General features: G+C 34.4%; 1 protein-coding gene and 1 pseudogene across 3 annotated transcripts; one reads left to right on the plus strand and one right to left on the minus strand.

Moving 5' to 3' along the window:
* Positions 1-177: 177 nt before the first annotated feature.
* LOC130934654 (uncharacterized) lies at positions 178-13,283 on the plus strand (annotated as a pseudogene).
* On the minus strand, positions 12,325-17,640 carry LOC130936193 (uncharacterized). 3 transcript variants are annotated; one of them, XR_009068076.1, is made up of 3 exons: positions 17,345-17,640; positions 15,427-16,709; positions 12,325-12,361 (listed from the first exon to the last, which is right to left on the minus strand). XR_009068076.1 is itself a non-coding variant. In XM_057866230.1 (2 exons), exons 1-2 carry the CDS (start codon positions 17,399-17,401, stop codon positions 15,609-15,611), a joined length of 1,155 nt encoding a protein of 384 aa, XP_057722213.1. In that variant the 5' UTR covers positions 17,402-17,640; the 3' UTR covers positions 15,321-15,608. The 3 variants fall into 3 exon arrangements, 2 of the variants coding, with proteins under 2 accessions (XP_057722213.1, XP_057722214.1); XM_057866230.1 differs by lacking the exon at positions 12,325-12,361 and having other exon boundaries at positions 15,321-16,706; XM_057866231.1 differs by lacking the exon at positions 12,325-12,361 and having other exon boundaries at positions 15,321-16,737; positions 17,345-17,580.
* Positions 17,641-21,567: the final 3,927 nt, after the last annotated feature.

The following is a 21,567-nucleotide window of genomic DNA, read 5'->3' on the forward strand; positions in this document are numbered from 1 at the left end:
AGGCCGCGGCCGCTACTGCCGGTCTTCTGGGCCGTGGGGAGGAAAAAACAGAAACAGCAGGGCTCCTCCTACGGTGGATCCACGGATTTTTGGGAGCAGGTGTTGTCGAACGGCAACGTTTACTAGGGGGAGATAAGGAAGGGGAAGTGTTGGGGGAGTGGGGTTTATTATTATAGTATGAGTGGAAGGTATGAAGGGGATTGGGTGGATGGGAAGTATGAGGGTTTTGGGGTGGAGACATGGGCAAGAGGGAGCAGGTATAAAGGGCAGTTTAAGATGGGATTGAGGCACGGTTTCGGGGTTTATAGATTCTACACTGGGGATGTTTATGCCGGGGAGTGGTCGAGTGGGCAGAGCCATGGCTGTGGAGTTCATACTTGTGATGATGGGAGCAAGTATGTTGGGGAGTTCAAGTGGGGGATTAAGCATGGTTTTGGACACTACCATTTTAGGTAATTTCTTGAAGGAGTTGAAGGGGACATTAACATAATAGGAGATACTTAATTCTAATTAATTTAAACTAACATATTTCTAATCTTTTGATATAAATCCACATATATTTTTGATATAACAACAATAATCATCAAAAAAATAATATTTTTAAAGTAATTTCACTGACATAAAAACTGCAAAAAAATATTAGCTAGTCAATCACATCAAATTACATTTAGAATAATCTTGACCGTTGGACTAAAAAATATAAAAGATCTAATAACTCCTCAATAAAAAGGCACACCAATAAGTCAAACAAGTTTTGGTGTTTTGGTGCCCAAAAGAAGGCTGGCGTACCGAATCCGTGCCCTTGTTTTTCCTTCTAAGACTTCTAATCTTCTTTTCTCGTTTCTTGTGTTATTCTTTTTTTTATTCCTTATTTTTCTTCTATTAGAACTGTACGTGTCTTTCTTTTTGTCTTTTATGGTTTTCCTCCTTGCTTTTTGTTCGTCATTTTAGTTAGCTTTTTGTTCTTATTCTTGTTATTTTTCTTTTCCAGCAATATTAAGTTAAACAAGAAAAAAATCTTTGAAGTTTAAATAGTAGCACTTTTGCAAAGTAAAAAAAAATACAAAAAAAAAAGAGTTGTGTTATTATAAAAAATATAAAAAAACCACAAAAAAATCTTTAGATAGTTTACTACTATTACTACTACTACTACTATTACTACTATTATTATTATTATCTCTTTGTATTCTGTGTTTTTTGTCTTTTTTATTAGTCTTTTTCCTCTTATCGTTACGTGGGATTTTTTATTTTTCTTATTTTTATTTGATTTCTAAAGTGTAACAACTAAAGAGATTAAAGAGTGGTAAAAAGTAAGAGTAGTGAGTTCAATAGAGGGTAAAAGTCAATTTTAAGAGTAAATACGAGTGTCCATTCTTGAGTGAAACACGTGAGAGAGTGATTGTGAGATCCTTTCTATAACATTTTTTTACATTGTTATGGCAGCTCACTCAAAAGATACTTTAGTTGACATGGAGATGATGCAAAGGGTCATTCAACACTTAAATAATTATTTGAATGAATTAGAGGAATGGAGGCAAGAAGTGACACAGACATTGTTCAAGAGTATTAAACAAGGAACTTTTAAGAATCAGCGTCAGAATCATGTACATTCTGATGATGACTCTGATGGAGATACAACACCTCGACACAAAAGTCAAGATAGTAATATCAATGCCATTAAGATGCAAATACCACCATTCAAAGGGAGAAACGATACTGAAGTTTATTTGGAGTAGAAACATAATGTGGAAAGAATTTTTGCTTGTCATAATTACTCAGAGGTAAAGAAGGTTTGCTTGGCAGCAATTGCGTTTTCTGATTATGCCCAATTTTGGTGGGATGAACTAGTGAAGACAAGACGAAAGAATAAAGATCACCCTATAGAGACCTGAGATCATATGAAACGCTTCATGAAGAAGAGATTTATACCTTTGTATTACTACAGGGAAGTGCATCAGAAGTTACATCTGTTGACTCAAGACTCCAAGTCTGTTGAAGACTACCATAAAAAATGGAGATGCTTATTATCACTGCCAACATAGAAGAGGATACCAACGTTACTATGGAATGATTTATAGGTAGTTTGAATAGATCGATTACTGATGTGGTAGAATTACATCATTATGTGGGGATAGAAGATTTAGTCAGTATGGCAATGAAAGTGGAGAGATAACAACAAAGAAGAGCACCAAAGGAATTGTCTCATGCTAATCCAAAGTGGGTTCACACAGAGTCTCGTAGTGATGACGCAACAAAAACTAAGGGTACTAAATCCAAGAGGAAGTTATTTGATGCTACAAAGAAGATTCTAACTCTTCTTCTTCTTCTGCTACCTCTAGGTATAGAGATATTAAATGCTTCAAGTGTCATGGTTTGGGTCATTATGCTAGTGATTGCTTGAACATGAAGATGATGGTTATTAGAGGAGGTGATATTGTGTTTGATTCTGATCAAGGTGATCACTCTAATAATGATATTATGCCACATTCGGAGGATTGTTTTGATGGTGATGTTGAGTATGCAGTCCACGGTGAATCTCTTATTGTTAAGTGTTCTTTGAATTTGCAGGTGAAAGAAGATAACCTAAAGCAATGCCAAAACCTTTTTCACACTAGATGTTTAGTGGGTGGAAAGGTGTGTAGTTCGATTATTGATAGAGGACGTTGGACTAATGTGACTGGTACACTTATGGTGGAAAATTGGGTTTGACATGTGTTCAACATCCTAAACCATATACATTGCAGTGGTTGAATAACACTGGTGAGATAAAGGTTGACAAGCAGGTGATAGTTGCGTTCTCTATTGGAAAATATGTTGATGAGGTATTGTGTGATGTTGTGTCAATGCAGGCTTGTCAGTTATTATTAGGGAGACCTTGACAGTTCGGCTGTCGAGCATTCTATGTTGGTTACATGAATCAGTTCTCTTTTAATTTTAATGGTCGTAAGATCACTCTTGTTCCATTATCACCTAAAGATGTTTACCTTGATTAATTAAAGCTTCAACAGGATACCAAGAAAAATATAGGATGTGAGGTAAAAGAAAAATTTGAGAGAAAAGAGGCTATAAAAGAAAAGAATTTAGCAAAAGGGCCAAAGGTGAGTGAAAAGAAAGAAAAGAGTAAATGTCATGAGAATATTGCGAATACAGAGAAAAATGAGAGAGTTGATAGAAAATTGTGTTTCTTTGCAAAAGAGAGATATTTAAAGAGTGCTTTAGTAGGCAAGAGAGCTATGATTATGGTTCGATTTCGAGACATTTTGTTATTTGAATTAACTTAACCCAAAGTTGCCAAATTATTTTGTCTCTTTGTTGCAGGAATTTGTAGATGTCTTTCCTACTGACGTGCCAAGTGGTTTGCCTCCATTATGAGGAATTGAGCAGCAAATTGATTTTATTCCTGGAGCTAGCATTTTTAATAGACCAGCCTATAGGAGTAACCCTGAGGAGACAAAGGAGCTTCAAAGGCAAGTGGAGGAATTACTAGCCAAAAGTCACATCATGAAGAGTATGAATCCATGTCCTGTACCAGTTTTGTTGGTTCTGAAGAAGGATGGTACTTGGCAGATGTATGTGGATTGTCGTGCAGTCAATAGGATTACGGTAAAGTATCGTTATCCTATTCCTAGATTAAATGACATGCATGATGAATTACATGATGATGCATATTCACTAAAATTGATTTGAAAAGTGGGTATCATCAAATTAGAATGAAATACGGGGATGAATGCAAGATTGCATTTAAAATAAAACATGGTGTTCTTGTAGAGGTTGACCAGTGTATAGCTCGTTCGCCGGTGAATGCTTGTAAGCTTTCCGTCAGGATGAGGTATACGTCGGCAATGAGAGAACACGGGGGTGGGTACCTACAAAAGGCACTCCGACACTCAAGTCAGTAAGTGAGTAATAAGCTTTACATAATGTAATGTGTCAAATAAACGTTTTACCTCCCTTTTATATTTTGGGATGAAGCATCGGCAGTTATATTCTCAATAATTTGCATTAATGGAGAGTAATAGTGTATCAGGGTGTTACAATATTTCTTTTGGTGCTCGTTATTGATAACTGATCTATAACGTATACTGCCGAGTTATAACATTAAGGATGAGTTATAATGGCCATATCACATAACTGATCTATAATGTATAACGTATACTGCCGAGTTATAGCATTAAGGACGAATTATAACGACCATATCACAGCCCCCAAGCTTAGCCTGGCTATATTTTGATAAAGCAGGTTGAGCTTTTTCAGTTATAACTCGACGGTCTGAGTTATAGGTATGGAGCCCCCAGATCAACTTAATTTATTAAAACAAGGAATAAAATAATTTGAATTTCAGACCTGATTTAAAGTTAACGTGTATTGAAAAGTATAGTAGTCTTGTGATTGATTGTGCCTTTGGTTTTTCCAATGTAATTTTGAACTGTTGATTTAATAAATGCAACAGTTAGGATTTTTCATGGAACTGAATAGTTTCATTAAATGTGGCATTTGGTTTATGTTTGGAATCCTGAAAGGATTCGTAAAGGCAACATTGTTTTCCTATTGAAGCGTTTTGGAGTCTTAAAGGTACGAGTAAAAGAGGTTAGTTTGTGTTACTGCCACGGTTTCTTCTTCTTTTTTTCGCTTTTCTAAAAGAATTGTAAGTAAGGAAAAATATAAAGTTGAGAATCACGACTCTTATAAATGGGTAAGTGAGGATGTGAGGATTCGGGGTTCACTGTTTGTTGATGAGGTTAGTGTTGGTGAGATTGATTTGGTTTGGACTGTTTGAATTCGACTTGATATATATCTTAGTAATTGATAGATTAATATTTGATTTAGGCAATAGTTGCCGTTAGTATGTTGGTCATTATGTTTGTTAGGGATGTGATAGTAAAGCGAGAATATCTCGTCTTTGTTTGATAACTGAGTTAGACAATGGCTTGTTTTAGATTGTCATTGATGTATTGGTCCCCGTTGTTGAGACGGGTTTGATAGAAGTGAATTGGTTGGACGAGAATATTGCGTTAGTGCACCTTTGTTGGTGATTTGATTGATGATTTAGTTTGATTGCACATGTGTCAACGATGCGACTTTGAATTGAACAGTTATCGCGAATAGATAAGTGTTTGTGCTTGTTTGATATTTGATGGAATTTGTTGACTGTTGATAGTCATAGTTCAGAACATAGTAGATATAGATCTGATGATAGTTGATATAGATCTGACAATGATTGAAATGATTGATATAGATCGGATAATGATTGATATAGATCTGAATAAATTTGATAATGATTGATATAGATATGAAAACAGAGATAATAGATATAGATCGACAAACAGAGATAACAGATATAGATAAAAATAAAGATAATAGATATAGATAAAAAAATAGAGATAATAGATATAGATAAAAAAATAGAGATAACAGATATAGATAAAAAATAGAGATAATAGATATAGATAAAAATATAGATAAGAAAACAGAGATAATAGATATAGATCGAAAAATAGAGATAATAGATATAGTTTGAAAAATAGAGATAACATATATAAATCGAAAAACAGAGATAACAGATATAGATAAGAAAACAGAGATAATATATATAGATAAGAAAACAGAGATAATATATATAGATCGAAAAATAGAGATAACCGATATAGATAGAAAAACAGAGGTAATAGATGTAGATCGAAAAACAGAAATAATAGATATAGATGAGAAAACAGAGATAATAGATATAGATAAGAAAATAGAGATAATAGATATAGATAGAAAAATAGAGATAATAGATCGAAAAAATAGAGATAACAGATATAGATAAAAAAATAGAGATAATAGATATAGATCAAAAAACAGAGATAAAAGATATAGATAAAAAAACAGAGATAATAGTTATAGATCAAAAAATAGAGATAATAGATATAGATCAAATAACAGAGATAATAGATATTGATAAGAAAACGGAGATAACAGATATAGATCGAAAAATAGAGATAACAGATATAGATCAGAAAATAGAGATAATAGATATAGATAGAGTAAAGTATTGATTTTGTCCCCAACGTTTAGGGTAAGTCTCAAAGTTGTCCCTAACGTTTAAATCATCAGATTTTTTATTTTTATAAATAAAATAAATGTAATATTTACCATAATAAATATTTTTACCAGTATTTACCGAAATAAATAACCTTACTATATCTCGTTTACACTATAAACGAGTTTATTTTCCACGTATCTCGTTTATAGTGTAAACAAGAAATAGCAAGTATGACCGACACGTGTATATCTCGTTTATAGTGTAAACGAGATATATATATGAGACAAATTCTCAACATCTATAAAAGGATATGTAACCCTTGGTATTCTTCACACACATTTCATATTCTTTCTCTAAAAAACAAAGCTGAATGGCCAGTAACAATCTATTCATAGTTGTGCTTCTTTATCCGAATTGTCATATGAGAAACGGTGACAACGGGGTGACATTTGACTATCAGGATCCAATATTGTTTTGCACTCAGTGTGTGGAGACGTTGTCGGATTTGAAGAGTTTGATATTGAGCAAGCTTGGTGCGACACAGACGAGGGAAATCGGAAGGGTGGCGTATAGGTTGCTGGCACCCATGGGAAATGGAGTCTTCCGATTTCGACTATTCCGACTTCACGGGGACGAGCAAGTCCGACTGATGTTTGACATTTATGGGAGGATCATGTGTGAACAGGTAATGGAGCTGTCCGCCGAGGTGGGTCACGGTGGTAACGGGAGTTCCGCACAGGAAACCTATGTGCAGGACGACTGACCTCTCGCACCACCGCCCATTCATATCGCGATTCTGGAGCATGAAACAGAGGAAGATGAGGAGGAGTCAAACGAGGATTACATGGCAGATAGTGGGGATAGTGAGTCTTCCGATGGCGGCGATGAGGATGGGTTTGTGCCGGAGACACCTGCAAGGGCTGTGCCGCGCCATGTGCTGCCTCCACCTCACCCGATTTCGGCGCCATCGGCTGTGCTAAGTCACTATCACAGTCTAGATCTGGACGCCATGCATGAGAGGATCCCAATTTCTGACACCTGTGGAGTGGATTACAACCTACACGGCAGTGTGGAGTTTCGGGTCGGACACAGGTTCAGAAGCCGAGAGGCGGTGCTTCAAGGTGTGAAGAACTACAATTTTCGCAGGAGTGTAGAGTACCGGGTGATTGAGTTCAACCAGTTTAAGTACCATGTGCAGTGCCGTCAAGCCGACAGTGGGTGTCAATGGAGCCTTCGGGTGGCCCTTCATCAGAATCTCGAATACTGATAAGTTCAAGTTTAAATGTGAATTTCCGTTGTTTTGTATAATATTTTATTTGGTTATAGATATTGTGTACGAATAAATTTTTAGTTATGATTAGGGGGGCTGGCATCGAGGATCTGCTCCACCAACGCCCACGTCTCCGTGTGGTATCATCTAAGTCTCGGAGGCACCCCCCGACGGGGTTACCGTGTGCGCGTGGACCTAGGTGGTACGCCACGTCCTGCAGGGTGATAGTGACCTCACCCCACGGGAGATGAAACGTGTGCGTCTCTGGACGCCATCGCTGCACCAGTGCCGAAATCAGGGAATTGTCAAATGTAAAAAATCCCTGAATGGCACGGTGTCACTGAATCCGGCCTCAGCCAAATACGGGACGATGGTGTCCGGTGGAGGTAAAGTATGACTCACTCGCCGGGGCAGTAGGAGGCGATGCATCTGATTAATGACAAACAAAATTAATATTTAAATTATATAAAATCAATTATAACTTATAATTTTTTTTTAACATTTTAAAATTTTAATTTCACTTTTGATAATTTTTATCTCTCAAAAATCTCAAGATTTATTATTTTTATTATTACTTTTATTACAAATTAAATAACATAATACAACAAAATAAAATCCTAAATTTTTAATAAAATAAAAATAGCAAAATTAATTTAAACGGTGTTTTACTACAACGGCATTAAGTTTATAAATACTAACAACATAGCACGAAAATAACAGAGTTTCAAACTGATAACAATTATGACATATGAACCTAGCACAAGCGGATAGAGTTCTAAATTAAGCCTACAAACCTAACTCCTAACTCATATACCAACGTTCCAGATCTACATGACTATCCTACCCTAACAATGGCAATATCAATAAATTTAAAAACCATAATGAAACTAACCTCGAAGTCGGCCGCCACGACATAATGTGTCGTCTCATTCAGCCTGTTTATGTCCCAGTCATTCCTCACTTAGCGCGCCATCACTGTTTGGGTTAAAGGTATAGTGACAAACGGTTAAAAGAGGGGTGAAAGATGTTGAGAAAGTGAAACTAGGGCTCGGAAGTCAGCTGTAAACGACTTCTATATATAGAGGCGTACATGCCATATCTCGTTTATAGTGTAAACGAGATATGCGCATAGTCATCTCGTTTACACTGTAAACGAGATATGGCAAGGGAATTTAATTCGGTAATTTCTCCAAAAAATTATTTATTTTGGTAAATATTATATTTATTTTATTTATAAAAATAAAAAATCCTAATCGTCCTATTTAAGTCCCTAACATTTTAAAATTGGCTCAATATTGTCCTGCCGTTAGGGATTTGTTAACAAAATTGATGGCGGGACAAAATTGAGACAATTTTGAAACGTTAGGGATGTAAATAGGATGAAAACGTTGGGGACAAAAACGTTATATAGAAATAAATTTTAATTTTATCCTTCAATACTATCAATTTTTTATGATACATAATTATTCAATTATTTTTTAATCACTTCTAAGTAAATTACACTTAATCACATTACTTTCATTCTAAATAAATTTATTTTTTATAATTTTACTTTTAAAAATTTTTACTATTAAACATTAAAGAATTTCGATACATTAGAGACAAAAGGTATAATTTATACTTTATTGTATATGTATCATTTTTTCTTTTTTGCACGTTTATGTACTAGTCATTCTACAAACATTTCATGATGAGTAATATTTAAGAGTAAAATCATAAAAAATAATTTTATTTAGAATAAAAGTAATGTGATTAAGTTTAATTTACTTAGATGTGGTTAAAAAATAATTGAATAACTATCTACCATAAAAAATTGATATTATTGAAGGATAAAATTAAAATTTATTTTTATGTATCATTTTTGTCTCCAACGTTTTCGTCCTATTTAAGCTCCTAACGTTTCAAAATCGTCTCAATTTTGTCCCGCCGTCAATTCTGTTAACAGATCCCTAATGGCAGGACAACATTGAGCCAATTTTAATACGTTAAGGACTTAAATAGGATGATTCAAACGTTAGGGATAATTTTGGGACTTACCCCAAATGTTGGAGACAAAAATGATACTTTACTCGATATAGATAAGAAAATAGAGATAATAGATATAGATCAGAAAACAGAGAAAATAGATATAGATCAGCCTTTTTCGGGCCATACGATTTATTATACAACCTTTGTTTACAAAGGTGCAGGTAAGCTTGCCTCGTTAAAACCTCTCCAAACAAAACCTTTTTTGGAAAAAATCTTGTAAGTAGGAAAAAGAGTACAAGCTTGTCCCTGTCTTTTTAGCTATAATATTGCTTTAAAGAAGAAATATTCCAAGAGTTAGGTAGCATTGTACCATCTAGAGATTCGAAGGGTTTTTATTTTGAGTATCCACAGACGGTGCTAATTGTTTTTGTAGAGGTTGATCGGTGTATAGCTCGTCCACCAGTGAATACTTGTAAGCTTTTCGTCAGAATGAGGTATACGTCGACAATGAGAGAACAAGGGAGTGGGTACCTGCAAAAGGCACTCTGACGTTCAAGTTAGTAAATGAGTAATAAGCTTTGCAGAATACAATGTGTCAAATTAACGTTTTACCTCCCTTTTATATTTTGGGATGAAGTATCGGCAGTTATACTCTCAATAATTTACATTAATGGAGAGTAATAGCATATTAGGGCGTTACAATATTTCTTTTGGTGCCCGTTATTGATAACTGATTTATAACGTATACTAGCGAGTTATAGCATTAAGGACGAGTTATAACGGCCATATCATATAACTGATCTATAACGTATAATGTATACTGCTGAGTTATAGCATTAAGGACGAGTTATAACGACTATATCACATGGGTTATATGAGTAGTTAGTAATGCCTTTTGGGTTAACTAATGCAGCTAGTACTTTTATGCGTTTCATGAACCATATTTTGCAAGAATTTTTAGGTAAATTTGTTGTTTATTTCGATGATATTCTCATTTATAGCACTTGTTTGGATGACCACTTGTCATATGTTTCAACTATTTTGGAAGTGCTTCGCAAAAAAAGTATATATATATACGAATCTTAAAAAGTGTACTTTTTGTATTGTATTTCTTGGTTTTGTTGTGAGTGCGAGTAGAATTGAGGTTGATGATGAAAAGGTGAAGGCTATTCATGAATAGTCAACTCCTAAGAATGCTTTTGAGGTAAGAAGTTTTTATAGTTTAGCTGGGTTTTACAATAGATTTGTGAAAATTTTTTCTACCATTGCTGTACCTTTCACAGAAGTTATAAAAAAAGATGTTGGGTTTAAATGGGAAAAGAAACAAGAAATTGCATTTCTTACTTCAAAAAATTTTGTCTTCTGCCTCTATTCTTATTTTACCTAACTTTGATAAAACTTTTGAGATTGAATGTAATGCTTCTGGAATTGGTATAGGCGCTATTTTGATGCAGAAAAAGCGAGTTATTGCCTTCTTCAGTGAAAAGTTGAATTTAGCTCAACGTAAATATTCAACTTATGATAAAGAATTATATGCCTTAGTTCGAGCTTTGGAGGTTTGGCAACACTACCTATTACCTAAAAAGTTTGTGATTCACACAGATCATGAATCTTTGAAGTACCTAAAGGGACAAGGTAGGCTCGATAAAAGATATGCTAAATGGGTAGAATTCATTGAGGCATTTCCATATGTGATTGCATTTAAATATGGTAAAGAGAATGTAGTTGTTGATGCTTTATCTAGGAGGTATGCCTTGATTACTACACTTACTTCTAAGTTGTTAGGATTTGAGATTTTAAAAGAGTTGTATGCAACTGATTATGACTTTGCTGCTATTTATACGTCTTGTGAACATGGTATATTTGACAAATTTTATAAACATTAAGGTTTTCTGCTTCGTAGTAATAGAATTTGTGTGCCTGCTTGTTCTATTAGGTAGCGTTTGTTTGTAGAGACACGACAGAACAGGACACTGACACAAAGACAATAGGACAGAGACATTAAAAATTATGTTTTGTGTATCGTGTTTGGATACGATGGATAGGACACTAATGTAATGTCCAGTATTATGTTTGGATACACATGGACAAGACTAAAATATTATATAAAATGACTAAAATAGCCATGTGACTCCAAATTTTTTAGTATAAACTAATTTAATAAATAATGAGAGTACGTAGGAGTACAGACAGTGAGAACTTGAAAAAAATATTTGAAGCAGTCAAAAATTTTAATAAAAAATTATATAATAGTATTTATATTAAAATAAAATTTATAAATATAATTATTTATTTTTAAATTTATTATTAATATGTAGGAATACATATGGTTAATATTAACAAAAAAAATCTGAGTTTGATTAATAAAAAATTTCATTTAGGTTAATAAGCCAAATTAATTTTAAATACAAAATCAGTTTTAAAAAAAGAATCCATTTTTAAATGAAAAAAATTAATTTTTGCACATAAAAATCTATTTTTATTTAGAAAATTAATTTTTTTTATCTAAAATTTTATTTTTCTTTTCAAAAAATTAATTTTTCTTTAAATTATATAAAATCAATTACAATTTATAAATTATTTTTTAGCATTTTAAAATATCAATTTTACCTTTATAATATTTATCTTTTAAAAGTCTCCAGACTAATTATTTTTGTTATTATTTTTATTACAAATCAAATAATATAATATAAGGTTAAAATGATGTTGAAGTAAGAATGATAAGAAAAAAGAAATTAATCCAGTCCAATAAAAATTTTTATAAAAAGGAGAGAGTACCTGAGAAAAAAAGAGAAAGAAAAAGAACGTAGAGATAGAAAAAGAGCATGGAGTAAAAAAAGTACTTTCTGAGAATAACGTAAAATAGGAAAAATAAAAAGGGGTAACAGTGGAATAATAAAAAATAGCACCATGGAAAAAAAAGAAAAAAAATTCATAAAAACAGTCCGTGTCCCTCTTCCAAATTCCGTGTGCATCATTGTCCTTCGTAAAAGAGTGGACACAAAAGTATAAAAAACCGTCCAGGAGACAATATGTTCAGTGTCCATGTCTTTACTTCCAAACGCTTTTTAAGAATGTGCTGTCCATGTCTCCGTGTCCTGTCTCCGAAAACAAACGCTACCTTAGGAACTTACTTGTTCTAGAATCACATAATGGGAGTTTGATGGGTTATTTTGGTGTGCATAAGACTTTGGATGTGTTATCTAGACATTTTACTGGTCACACATGCGTTCGAGATGTTGAAAAATTTTGTGCTAAATGTTTGCATGTAAACAGGCTAAATCTAAGTCTTTGCCACCTGGTTTGTATACTCCCTTACCTGTTTCTGTGCATCTGTGGGTTGATATTTCCATGAATTTTGTTCTTGGTTTGCTTAGAATTAAGAAAAATAGAGATAGTATTTTTATTGTGGTAGACAAATTTAGCAAAAGAGCTCATTTCATTATATGCCATAAAATTGATGATGCAATAAACATTGCTGATATGTTCTTCAGATAGGTTGTGTGCTTGCATGGTGTTCCCTAAACTATTGTTTCTGATCGTGACACAAAATTTTTGAGTTATTTTTGAAAAGTGTTGTAGGGTAAGTTAGGCACAAAATTATTATACTATACTACTTATCATCCTCAGACTGATGGTCAGACTGAAGTGGTAAATTGAACACTATGGACCTTATTGCATGCTGCTGTTGGTAAGAATTCAAAAATGTGGGAAGATTATTTCCCTTTTATTAAGTTTGCTTATAATAGGACTATTCATTCTTCCACAAGTTTTTCTCATTTCGAACTTGTTTATGGTTTTAATCCTTTAACTATTTTGGATTTGTTATCTTTATCTTTGAGTAATCTTATTAGCTTGGATGCAGAAGGTAAAGCTGAAAAGGTTAAGATAATGCACTTGAAAGCACGTGAGTTGATTGAAAAGAAAAATAGATTGCCAGCTCAAAGGGTGAATAAAAGTCGAAGATATATTGTCTTTGAACTTGGTGATTGGGGTATGGGTTCATTTGAGAAAGGATAGATTTCCTACTCAAAGAAAATCCAAGTTAGACCCTAGGGGTGATAGTCCATTTCAGGTGCTAGAAATGATCAATGACAATACTTACAAGATTGACCTTCTATGTGAGTATAATGTGTCTGCTACTTTTAATGTCTCTGACCGGTCTCCTTTTAATTTGGATGCAGATTCGAGGACAAATCATTTAAGGAAGGAGGAAATGATACGAGCTCTGTGGGACAAACTAAGAACTATTATATGCCAATTGGTCCAATTATAAGAGCAACAACTAAAGAATAAATAAAGTTTTACAAACATGACTAAATTATTTGTTCAGAAGATGTATCTAGAATTGGCTAAGACAATTGTTAACGATTATGGAAAACCAAACGTCTTACTATTTACAAGTTGTATTGAAAATTCTCATTAGTCAAGTTGGATCAAATAGGCATTCTCTATTAGTATTTATTTTAAGACTTATTTGATGTTTATTTTATTTTATTTTTGTTTATTTTAGGCCCAATTATGATTTGACCTATTTTATTTTAGGGAACTTATGCATTAGGGTTTTAGAACTAAGAGATATAAAAATCTCTAAATTTTGTAGCCACTTTTTTTTTTCAATTTTGATGAACAAAAATTTCTTAAGTTTCTTTGAGAAACTTGGGTGTGAACAGAAAAGGTAGAGTGATTCTCTTAACTATTGCATCAGGAAATCAAATTGAGATAGAGGAGTCCATTTCTTTGATTTTTCATTTATCCTGAGTTCCATTCCGTATCATTCTGATAAGCCCATAAAACTTGACTTAACGTCTCATGCTAAGTACGCAGTTTCTTACCAATTTACTTTTTTTATTAAAGTAATCAAAATTTTATTTACAGCCTCAACTTGTCCATTTATTTGTACATAATATGGAGTTGAAGTTATCATTGTTACATTTTTCGATGCTGCAAAATTTTTAATGCATTGGCCAATAAATATAGTACCTTGACAACTGCTTAAAATTGAGGAATCCCCAAAAAAATGAATTATATGTTCCTCATCAATAAGTTCATTTTAACCAACCTCTACTAAAGGAATAACTTCTACCCACTTAGTAAAATAATCAATTGATACCAAGATAAACTTATGATTCTTTAATAATTGAGGATGAATTAAACCAATCAAATCTAGAGCCCAACTTCTAAATGGTCAAAGTTTAACAATCGAATGTAATTCAAAAGCAAATATTTATTGTAGTACACCATATTTTTGACATTCTTGACATGCTCGATGCAATCTTTAACCGTAATCGGCCAAAATATGCAATCGATCATGCCGTAACACTCATTTCATTCTTTCTCCAGCCTGATGTGCTCTACAAATACTTTTATGAACTTCACACTAAGAGCAATTGCTACTTCAAATTTGCTTAAATACTCTATCACACCGTAACACTCAGTTCATTTTTTTTCACACTGTATACTTGCTTTTATGTACAGTATATATCTCCTATTCCTAATTTTTATAAATTTTTAATCATAATTGTAATTTTTTAATTATTGTAGATTTATTAAGCTAACAAAAATTAAATTTATTAGGTTTAAGTAATTAAAGATCGAAGAAGATTAGAAATAGAAATGAGAAAATGGTGAGCAATATTAAATTATTTTAGAGAGAAATAAAAATTATGAGAATATATAACACCTCATCTCACCATAACAAACATTAATAAAAAAAAGTTATGGTAAATATACATTAAAATCAAATACTAATATCGATTATTATACATTGAAATATAAAGTATACATTAAAAATAAATTTAATTATTCATGTATTTATACAAAATATATAGTAGTTAATTTTAGTAATTAATTTTAGTATAAAAATAATATTTTTTTAATATAAAAACACTTCTAAAAATTTGTAAATTTTAGAATAAAAAAATTAGATAAATATTTTAAACTGATGAAACTTTCATAAAACAAAAATAAACAAACAAACGCAAAAGGAGTCATCTACATTCAAGTATTCAACACAAACCATCATGGGCATTAAGCAATAAAACTAAACATGAATTATAAACTAAACCACCAGAGTGATTGTAAGGTATATCTATAAATTGGGATATGTGTATACACTATATACATACATTGCCGAAGAGAAAGTATTTGAAGTTAAATATACCGTGGTTTCTGTGGAACTATGTATCTTTTTTCAGGCTTGTTCGATCTGTTCTGATCGAAAATCCTCTAAAGAATGACCTATATGAAAAATAACTATACATCATTCGATTAGAGCTCCTTTTTTTTGTGTGTTAAAATAAAGACACTATCAATATACAAGAAAATTAAAGTTGTGATATTGAATTAGCCAAATTCTCTTATGCAGTTACCAGGCAACAAGTACTTGTACTTATCTGCATTGTTCAACAAATAGGCCGGAAGATGCACGGCCGAGTAGGAATGAGGGATGGGCCCCATCTTCCCGATGATCTCCCTGAATGTGTACTCTTCGGGAAGCATGTCGAACAAGTCAGCGCCTCTGCATATAATATCCTGAATCCTTTCAGGGCTCAAGTAACGAGAAAAGCGAACCCGGTCAGTATGGCTGTAAGCCTTCATCTTGAATATGAATTCGCTGATATGTCGAAAACAGAAGCTGCAATGCCAGCCTGCATCCGACAACAACAACTCACCCTGTCTATAGTGTGCATACCTGGTCTTTCCAGGCACATACCTATGAATGGAAGCTCTCCAACTCTTGTTGTCCACAAAGAACTCATAAGAGTAGAGGTAGTTCCTTAACTGAAGATGAAGAACTGAAGGAATATCGTCGCACCACCTCAAGAGATTAATTGTGTGAGCGCTGGGAATCTCATCAACATCTGACATGATTAAGAGATCATCATCTTCAATGCCAGCTATCCTTAGAAGCTGATCGAGGGCAACTCTTTGATACGCCTCTTCCACGAAGGGATTTTCTTTTTTCTTGAATCTTCCTCCAATTACTCCATATGTCAGCCGAGGCTCAACAAACTTGAACTTGCTCCTATTTCGAGCAAAAACCAGAGGCTTCATTAGCCCTGTAAATGTTGAGTTCGATTCAAGGAGTACGAACTGTGTGATATAGGGATACATTTCGTTCCATCGAATGGTAAGCATGTCGATTTCATTGCTAAACAAGACTGCGTCGAAAACTCGCCTTGGGGATTCGCGAATCCCCCATCCGTGAAGCTTGCACAGAGACTCCATCGACACATCATCGTTGTAATAGTGAGGGATTTCGTGGAATGGCCTTGGAGGAGAATCCCAGAGCGGTCTGAAAAAGTATGAAATTTTTTGACCGTGCAAGTACACACCTAAGATGCTCAATGGAAGAACCAGAAATAGAAAAATCACAACCTTAAAGTCCAATCCGAGCGACATGCACTTTAACCTTGATATGCTTAATGCACCATGAGATCCCTGCTACATAGAAAACAAAGTTGAGATTCACCTGCAGTTGTATTTAACTAAAAGTGAAAATTTGCATACAGTTGTTTTTATCGGAGGTTGATATTCAAAAACTGTTAGATGATAATTCAATCAAATCATTTACATGTAAGTTTTCATTTTTAACTAAATTATTATCTGATCGTACGCGAAGACTGCAGGTGAATTTTCACCTCTGATTGCTCCAAAAAGAATGAAATAATTCAAATGAAAGATATATGCAGAACAACATTCAAAATTATCATCATAAATAAACGCCAAAATGGGCACTCAGGAAACGTGCGTGCACTTTAAACCACAAATGCACACAAATAGTTGAACATGTGATACAAATATTCATATTATTTCCCTTGTTCAACCTATTTAGTAATAGCAACAAAATCAGCGAATGAAGAATAAAATAAAATAACAAAAAAATCATTGAGAAAAATGAGTGATAAATTCTTTCTTTGATTAAAAGGATGTTTTTTTTTTGGTATTCCTGAAAAAGAAAGACCGAACATAACTCAAGCTACCATTTCGCATTGAGAACATTGAGCAACAAATAAATATAAAAAAAGAAGAAGCAAATTTCTGAGACAGAAAAGTTTGGTTAATAAAAAAACAAGTACCTGGTCACAAAAACCTATGTCATCAGTTTTCTTCGAATTATAATACCCTTCATCCATGGTTCTGAACAACCCACAAAAAATTCCAAAATTTCTTTTTTGTGGGTTATCAACTCTATTTTTCCTTTCAGTTAGAAGATACGAATATTCTCATGAATCTCATGCCCGAAATGGCAGGAAAAAAATCGGCAAGGAGGGATAAACCCAGAAATTATATGATATTTGAGGCTTGTTTCGCTTGTAACGTCAATAATAGACGTTTAGTTTGGTTTTGCTTCTAAATATTGAAGGATGAATGAGGAAAGGGATTTTTCATTTGAAGTTAACGGTTTTGTGTGTGTATATAAATAGTGGTAACCACCAAGGTTAATAAGTAATTATAAATTACCTAAAATAAAAGAAGTTAACAACAAATTATTCTCATTTTGCTTTTCTTACATTTTATTTTATCTGTTCTTATCCAAAATGGGTAGTTAAAAACTAAAGTTGTACTATTTTTAGCTCAATTAAATTTGTCAAGTAGATTTATTCATCAGAGTTAAAATGATTGAGAAAGAGTTACATATTGTCTTCTTTTCTTTCTATTACGAAGTAACAAAAATAGATTTTATTAGTATTATTAGTATAAAAGTATCTGAATTTTGAACTGTACATAATTTTTAGTTTAATGACATAGAAAAATGACACAATTTTAATTAAAAATATAAAACGGAAAAGCTCTGCATACAAGCCATTTAGGGCTTGTATGCTTTACAAGTTTATTAAACAATAAATTTAAAATACGCGCTCCTCTACGTACGTTGATTACACGCGCTATATAATATGCCGCGTATATCTAACTTCCAAATTTAAAATATTTGTTTCCTTCTTCGTTTTCGTTATTTTGAGATTTGGTTGTTCTTCTTCTCGCGCGTCTTCCCTCATTCTTCTCCATCGATCTTTTCCTCTTCTTTTCTCACTGGTATGTTCTTCGTTTACGTTATCTTTTTCTCTCTCTGCAACTCGAGCTTCGTTTTCTCTTTTGATTTGTTGTTTTCTGAAATCAAAGTTCGAACTCGTTTTGAAGATAATGGATCCTTCAAGCTCAGATTTTGTGCTGAATCCAGGCGATGTGGATTATGAATTTGAATCTAACGAAGTTCCTGAGGTTTGATTTACAGTAATTTGTATAGCATTGTGTAGTTTAAAAATTGCTGAACATTGTTTAATTACCTGGAATTTATAGCAGACGCTCGGGTGTAGATCAATTCTTCTTTGGGTGTATTTTAGCTATAAGTGTGGGTGTATATACACTTTACTGGTTTTTTGTTATTTTTAATTGAGTTGTTGTTGTTCAGGTGTATTATATCAGACATGATTGGGTGTGTTTTTAGTTTTTGATATGGTGTATTCTGCAGCCTGTGTATTGACAGTTTATGGCTTTAAATGTCATTCTGTAGTTGAGTTGTTTCGGTTCGGGTGTATCATATTAGACATGATTGGGTGTATTTGTATCATATCTATGGGTATATTCACAGTTCTGACACGGTGTATTGTGCAGCCTCTCTCGGTTGTTGATGACGAGCTTGTTCCGAAGGTCGGAATGACCTTTACGACCCTTGAAGATGCCGAAAAATTTTACAGGAACTACGCCAAGGCTGCAGGTTTCTCTACAAGAGTTCGGTGCACAAATAGGAAGGGAAACGAGATTAAGAATCAACTGATTACATGTAGCAGAGAGGGAAAATGGAAATCTAAAATATCTCCAACCGAGAAGACCAATCCGACAGCCGGTTTAAACTGTCCTGCAAGAATTTATATACACACATTGAAGGATGTCGGTGCTTGGATCATTTCAAAAGTTGTGCTGGATCATTCACACCCCTGCTGTCCAAGTAAAGCAGAGATGCTCAAACAGCACAGGGAACTAAGCATGTCCATTCGTCGTACGATAGAGAATAATGACGAGGCCGGTATCAAACCAAGCAAAACCTACCAATCATTTGTTGCGGCTGCCGGGGGTCACCGTGAGTTAAATTTTATCGAAAAGGACGTGAGGAATTACATTACCAGGGAAGTGCAGAATGTTTCCGAACAAGAAGATGCAAAGGAATTCGGGAAATATTTCTTAAGAATGAAAGAGAAGAATCCGAATTTCTTTTTTGAGCTCGAACTCGAGGAGGATCAATCGATTAAGCTGGCTTTTTGGGCCGACGCAAGAAGCAGAGCCGCCTTTGAGTATTTCGGAGACGTCATTTCATTCGATACCACCTACAATACAAACAGGTAACAAAATGTCCCTGTTTATAATGCTAAATTAATTTATTTTTACGAATCCGAGCAGAGGTGTATATTGGCCGTTTCATTGGGTGTATTCGAAGCATTTGTTGGGGTGTACCTAATGATTTTGCATTCTAGACCATGGTAATTCGTTTCAGGTATAATTTGGTCTGTGGTTCTTTTGTCGGGGTGAATCACCACGGTCAGTCAACACTTCTCGGATGCTCTTTGATGAAGAACGAAGAAATTGATTCATTCAAATGGTTATTTCAATGCTGGCTTCGTTGCATGGGAGGAAACGCTCCGAAAGGTTTTCTCACCGATCAGTGCGCATCAATGAAAAGGGCTCTAGAGGCCTGTATGCCAACAACAGTTCACCGGTGGTGTATTTGGCACATCATGAAGAAGATTCCAAGCAAATTAAACGGGTACAAGGGACATGCCGATATCGAACAACAAATGAGCCATGTTGTTTGGAACTCTCACAGCAAAGACTCATTCGATAGGAATTGGAACGATTTTCTGGTGAATTTTGGTCTTGCGGATAACAAGTGGCTTTCAGGTAATGTGTTTTTAAAATCTGCAGCAGAGGTGTAAATTGTACGATCTCTCGGGTGTATTTTACTGTGTGTGTTTGGGTGTATTATGCAGATCTGTACGAAGACCGTCACATATGGGTTCCTATCTATCTGGACCACCACTTCTGGGCAGGGATGAGAAGCACACAAAGGAGCGAGAGCATGCATTCATTTTTTAACAAGTACATCACCCGGAACAGCTCGCTCATTCAGTTCGTCAAACAGTACGATAATTGCCTCGGAAGCAGGGAGCAAGCAGAGAGAGAATCAGATGCTGCAGATTTTCATACGGTCATACCGTGTGCAACCAAATCCTCCATCGAAGCTCAGTTTCAAGATGCGTACACTCACGCAAAGTTTAGGGAAGTCCAAGCCCAATTCAGAGGAAAGGCGAATTGCATCACCAGATTAAAGAATTCCGCTCTAGGCTATTCAGTATACGAAGTCGCAGAACAAGTTTCCAGCTCAATATTCGACAAGTTCGCGGTTACCTACGACTCAGTTGCAGCCGAGGTAAAATGCCAATGCTTATTATTCGAGTCGAGAGGGATACTGTGCCGTCACGCACTAAGCGTGTTAAGCTTCGAACAAGTAAGCCAAGTGTCCCCTAGATACATACTGGAACGATGGAGCAAGAAGGTAAAGAGGCAACACACACACATCAAGAGCAGCCACGACGAGCCACTAATGGAGCCAAGAAGCAAGAGGTTCGACCAATTGGTTTTTCGTTCGTAAAATATTTGCGAATTTGCCTCCGAATCGGAGGAGCTGACTGCAATTCTGCACCGTGCGTACGATAACGTCATGGCCGAGATGGAAGCACTAAAAGGCAAAAGGAAGGGGACATCTTCTTTATCCCACGAAGACGCCAACTTGGAATCCGTTAACGAGCTTCAAAGCCCGCCAAGGATTCGAACAAGAGGACGTCCAAAAAACAGGCTAGGTTCAAAGCTGGAGAAACAGATTGCAAATGCCACAAAGAAGAAGAAGACGAAAGTTTTAAGCGAGGTAAATGTAATGTTCTTTAAATTTGTGGCGATTGAGTTTATTTTTCTAGTTAATAGTTTAGCTAATGCGTGAGTGTTATATTCAGATAAACCTGTTTGATGCTGCATCAGTGGCGCATTCAAGTTGCAGCCAATATCAGAGACAAGTTATAAATTATCAGTTCAGGGTACCAGCAGCAGGGGATAACTCTTTGGGTGTATAGTTATAAAGAGTATGGGTGTAAAATCACTGTTACTTTTGGGTGTATTTTTGTTAATTGACAATTTACATATAGACACATATATAGATACATATAGGACAAAAGCTGTAAAAATTCACAGGTTATGGGCGTATATTTCAGTTGATGTTTTTTTTTCATATTTTAGTACATGTAATTCATTC

The sequence above is a fragment of the Arachis stenosperma genome, chromosome 6 (assembly GCF_014773155.1).
Source record: "Arachis stenosperma cultivar V10309 chromosome 6, arast.V10309.gnm1.PFL2, whole genome shotgun sequence".
In the NCBI taxonomy this organism is placed as follows: Eukaryota; Viridiplantae; Streptophyta; class Magnoliopsida; order Fabales; family Fabaceae; genus Arachis; species Arachis stenosperma.

Coding starts and splice junctions, on each gene's coding strand:
- LOC130936193 (XM_057866230.1), bottom strand. CDS start 17,401: ATGGATGAAGGGTATTATAATTCGAAGAAAACTGATGACATAGGTTTT. Junction 16,707..17,344: donor ACATAGGTTTTTGTGACCAG/GTACTTGTTTTT, acceptor TCTATGTAGCAG/GGATCTCATGGTGCATTAAG.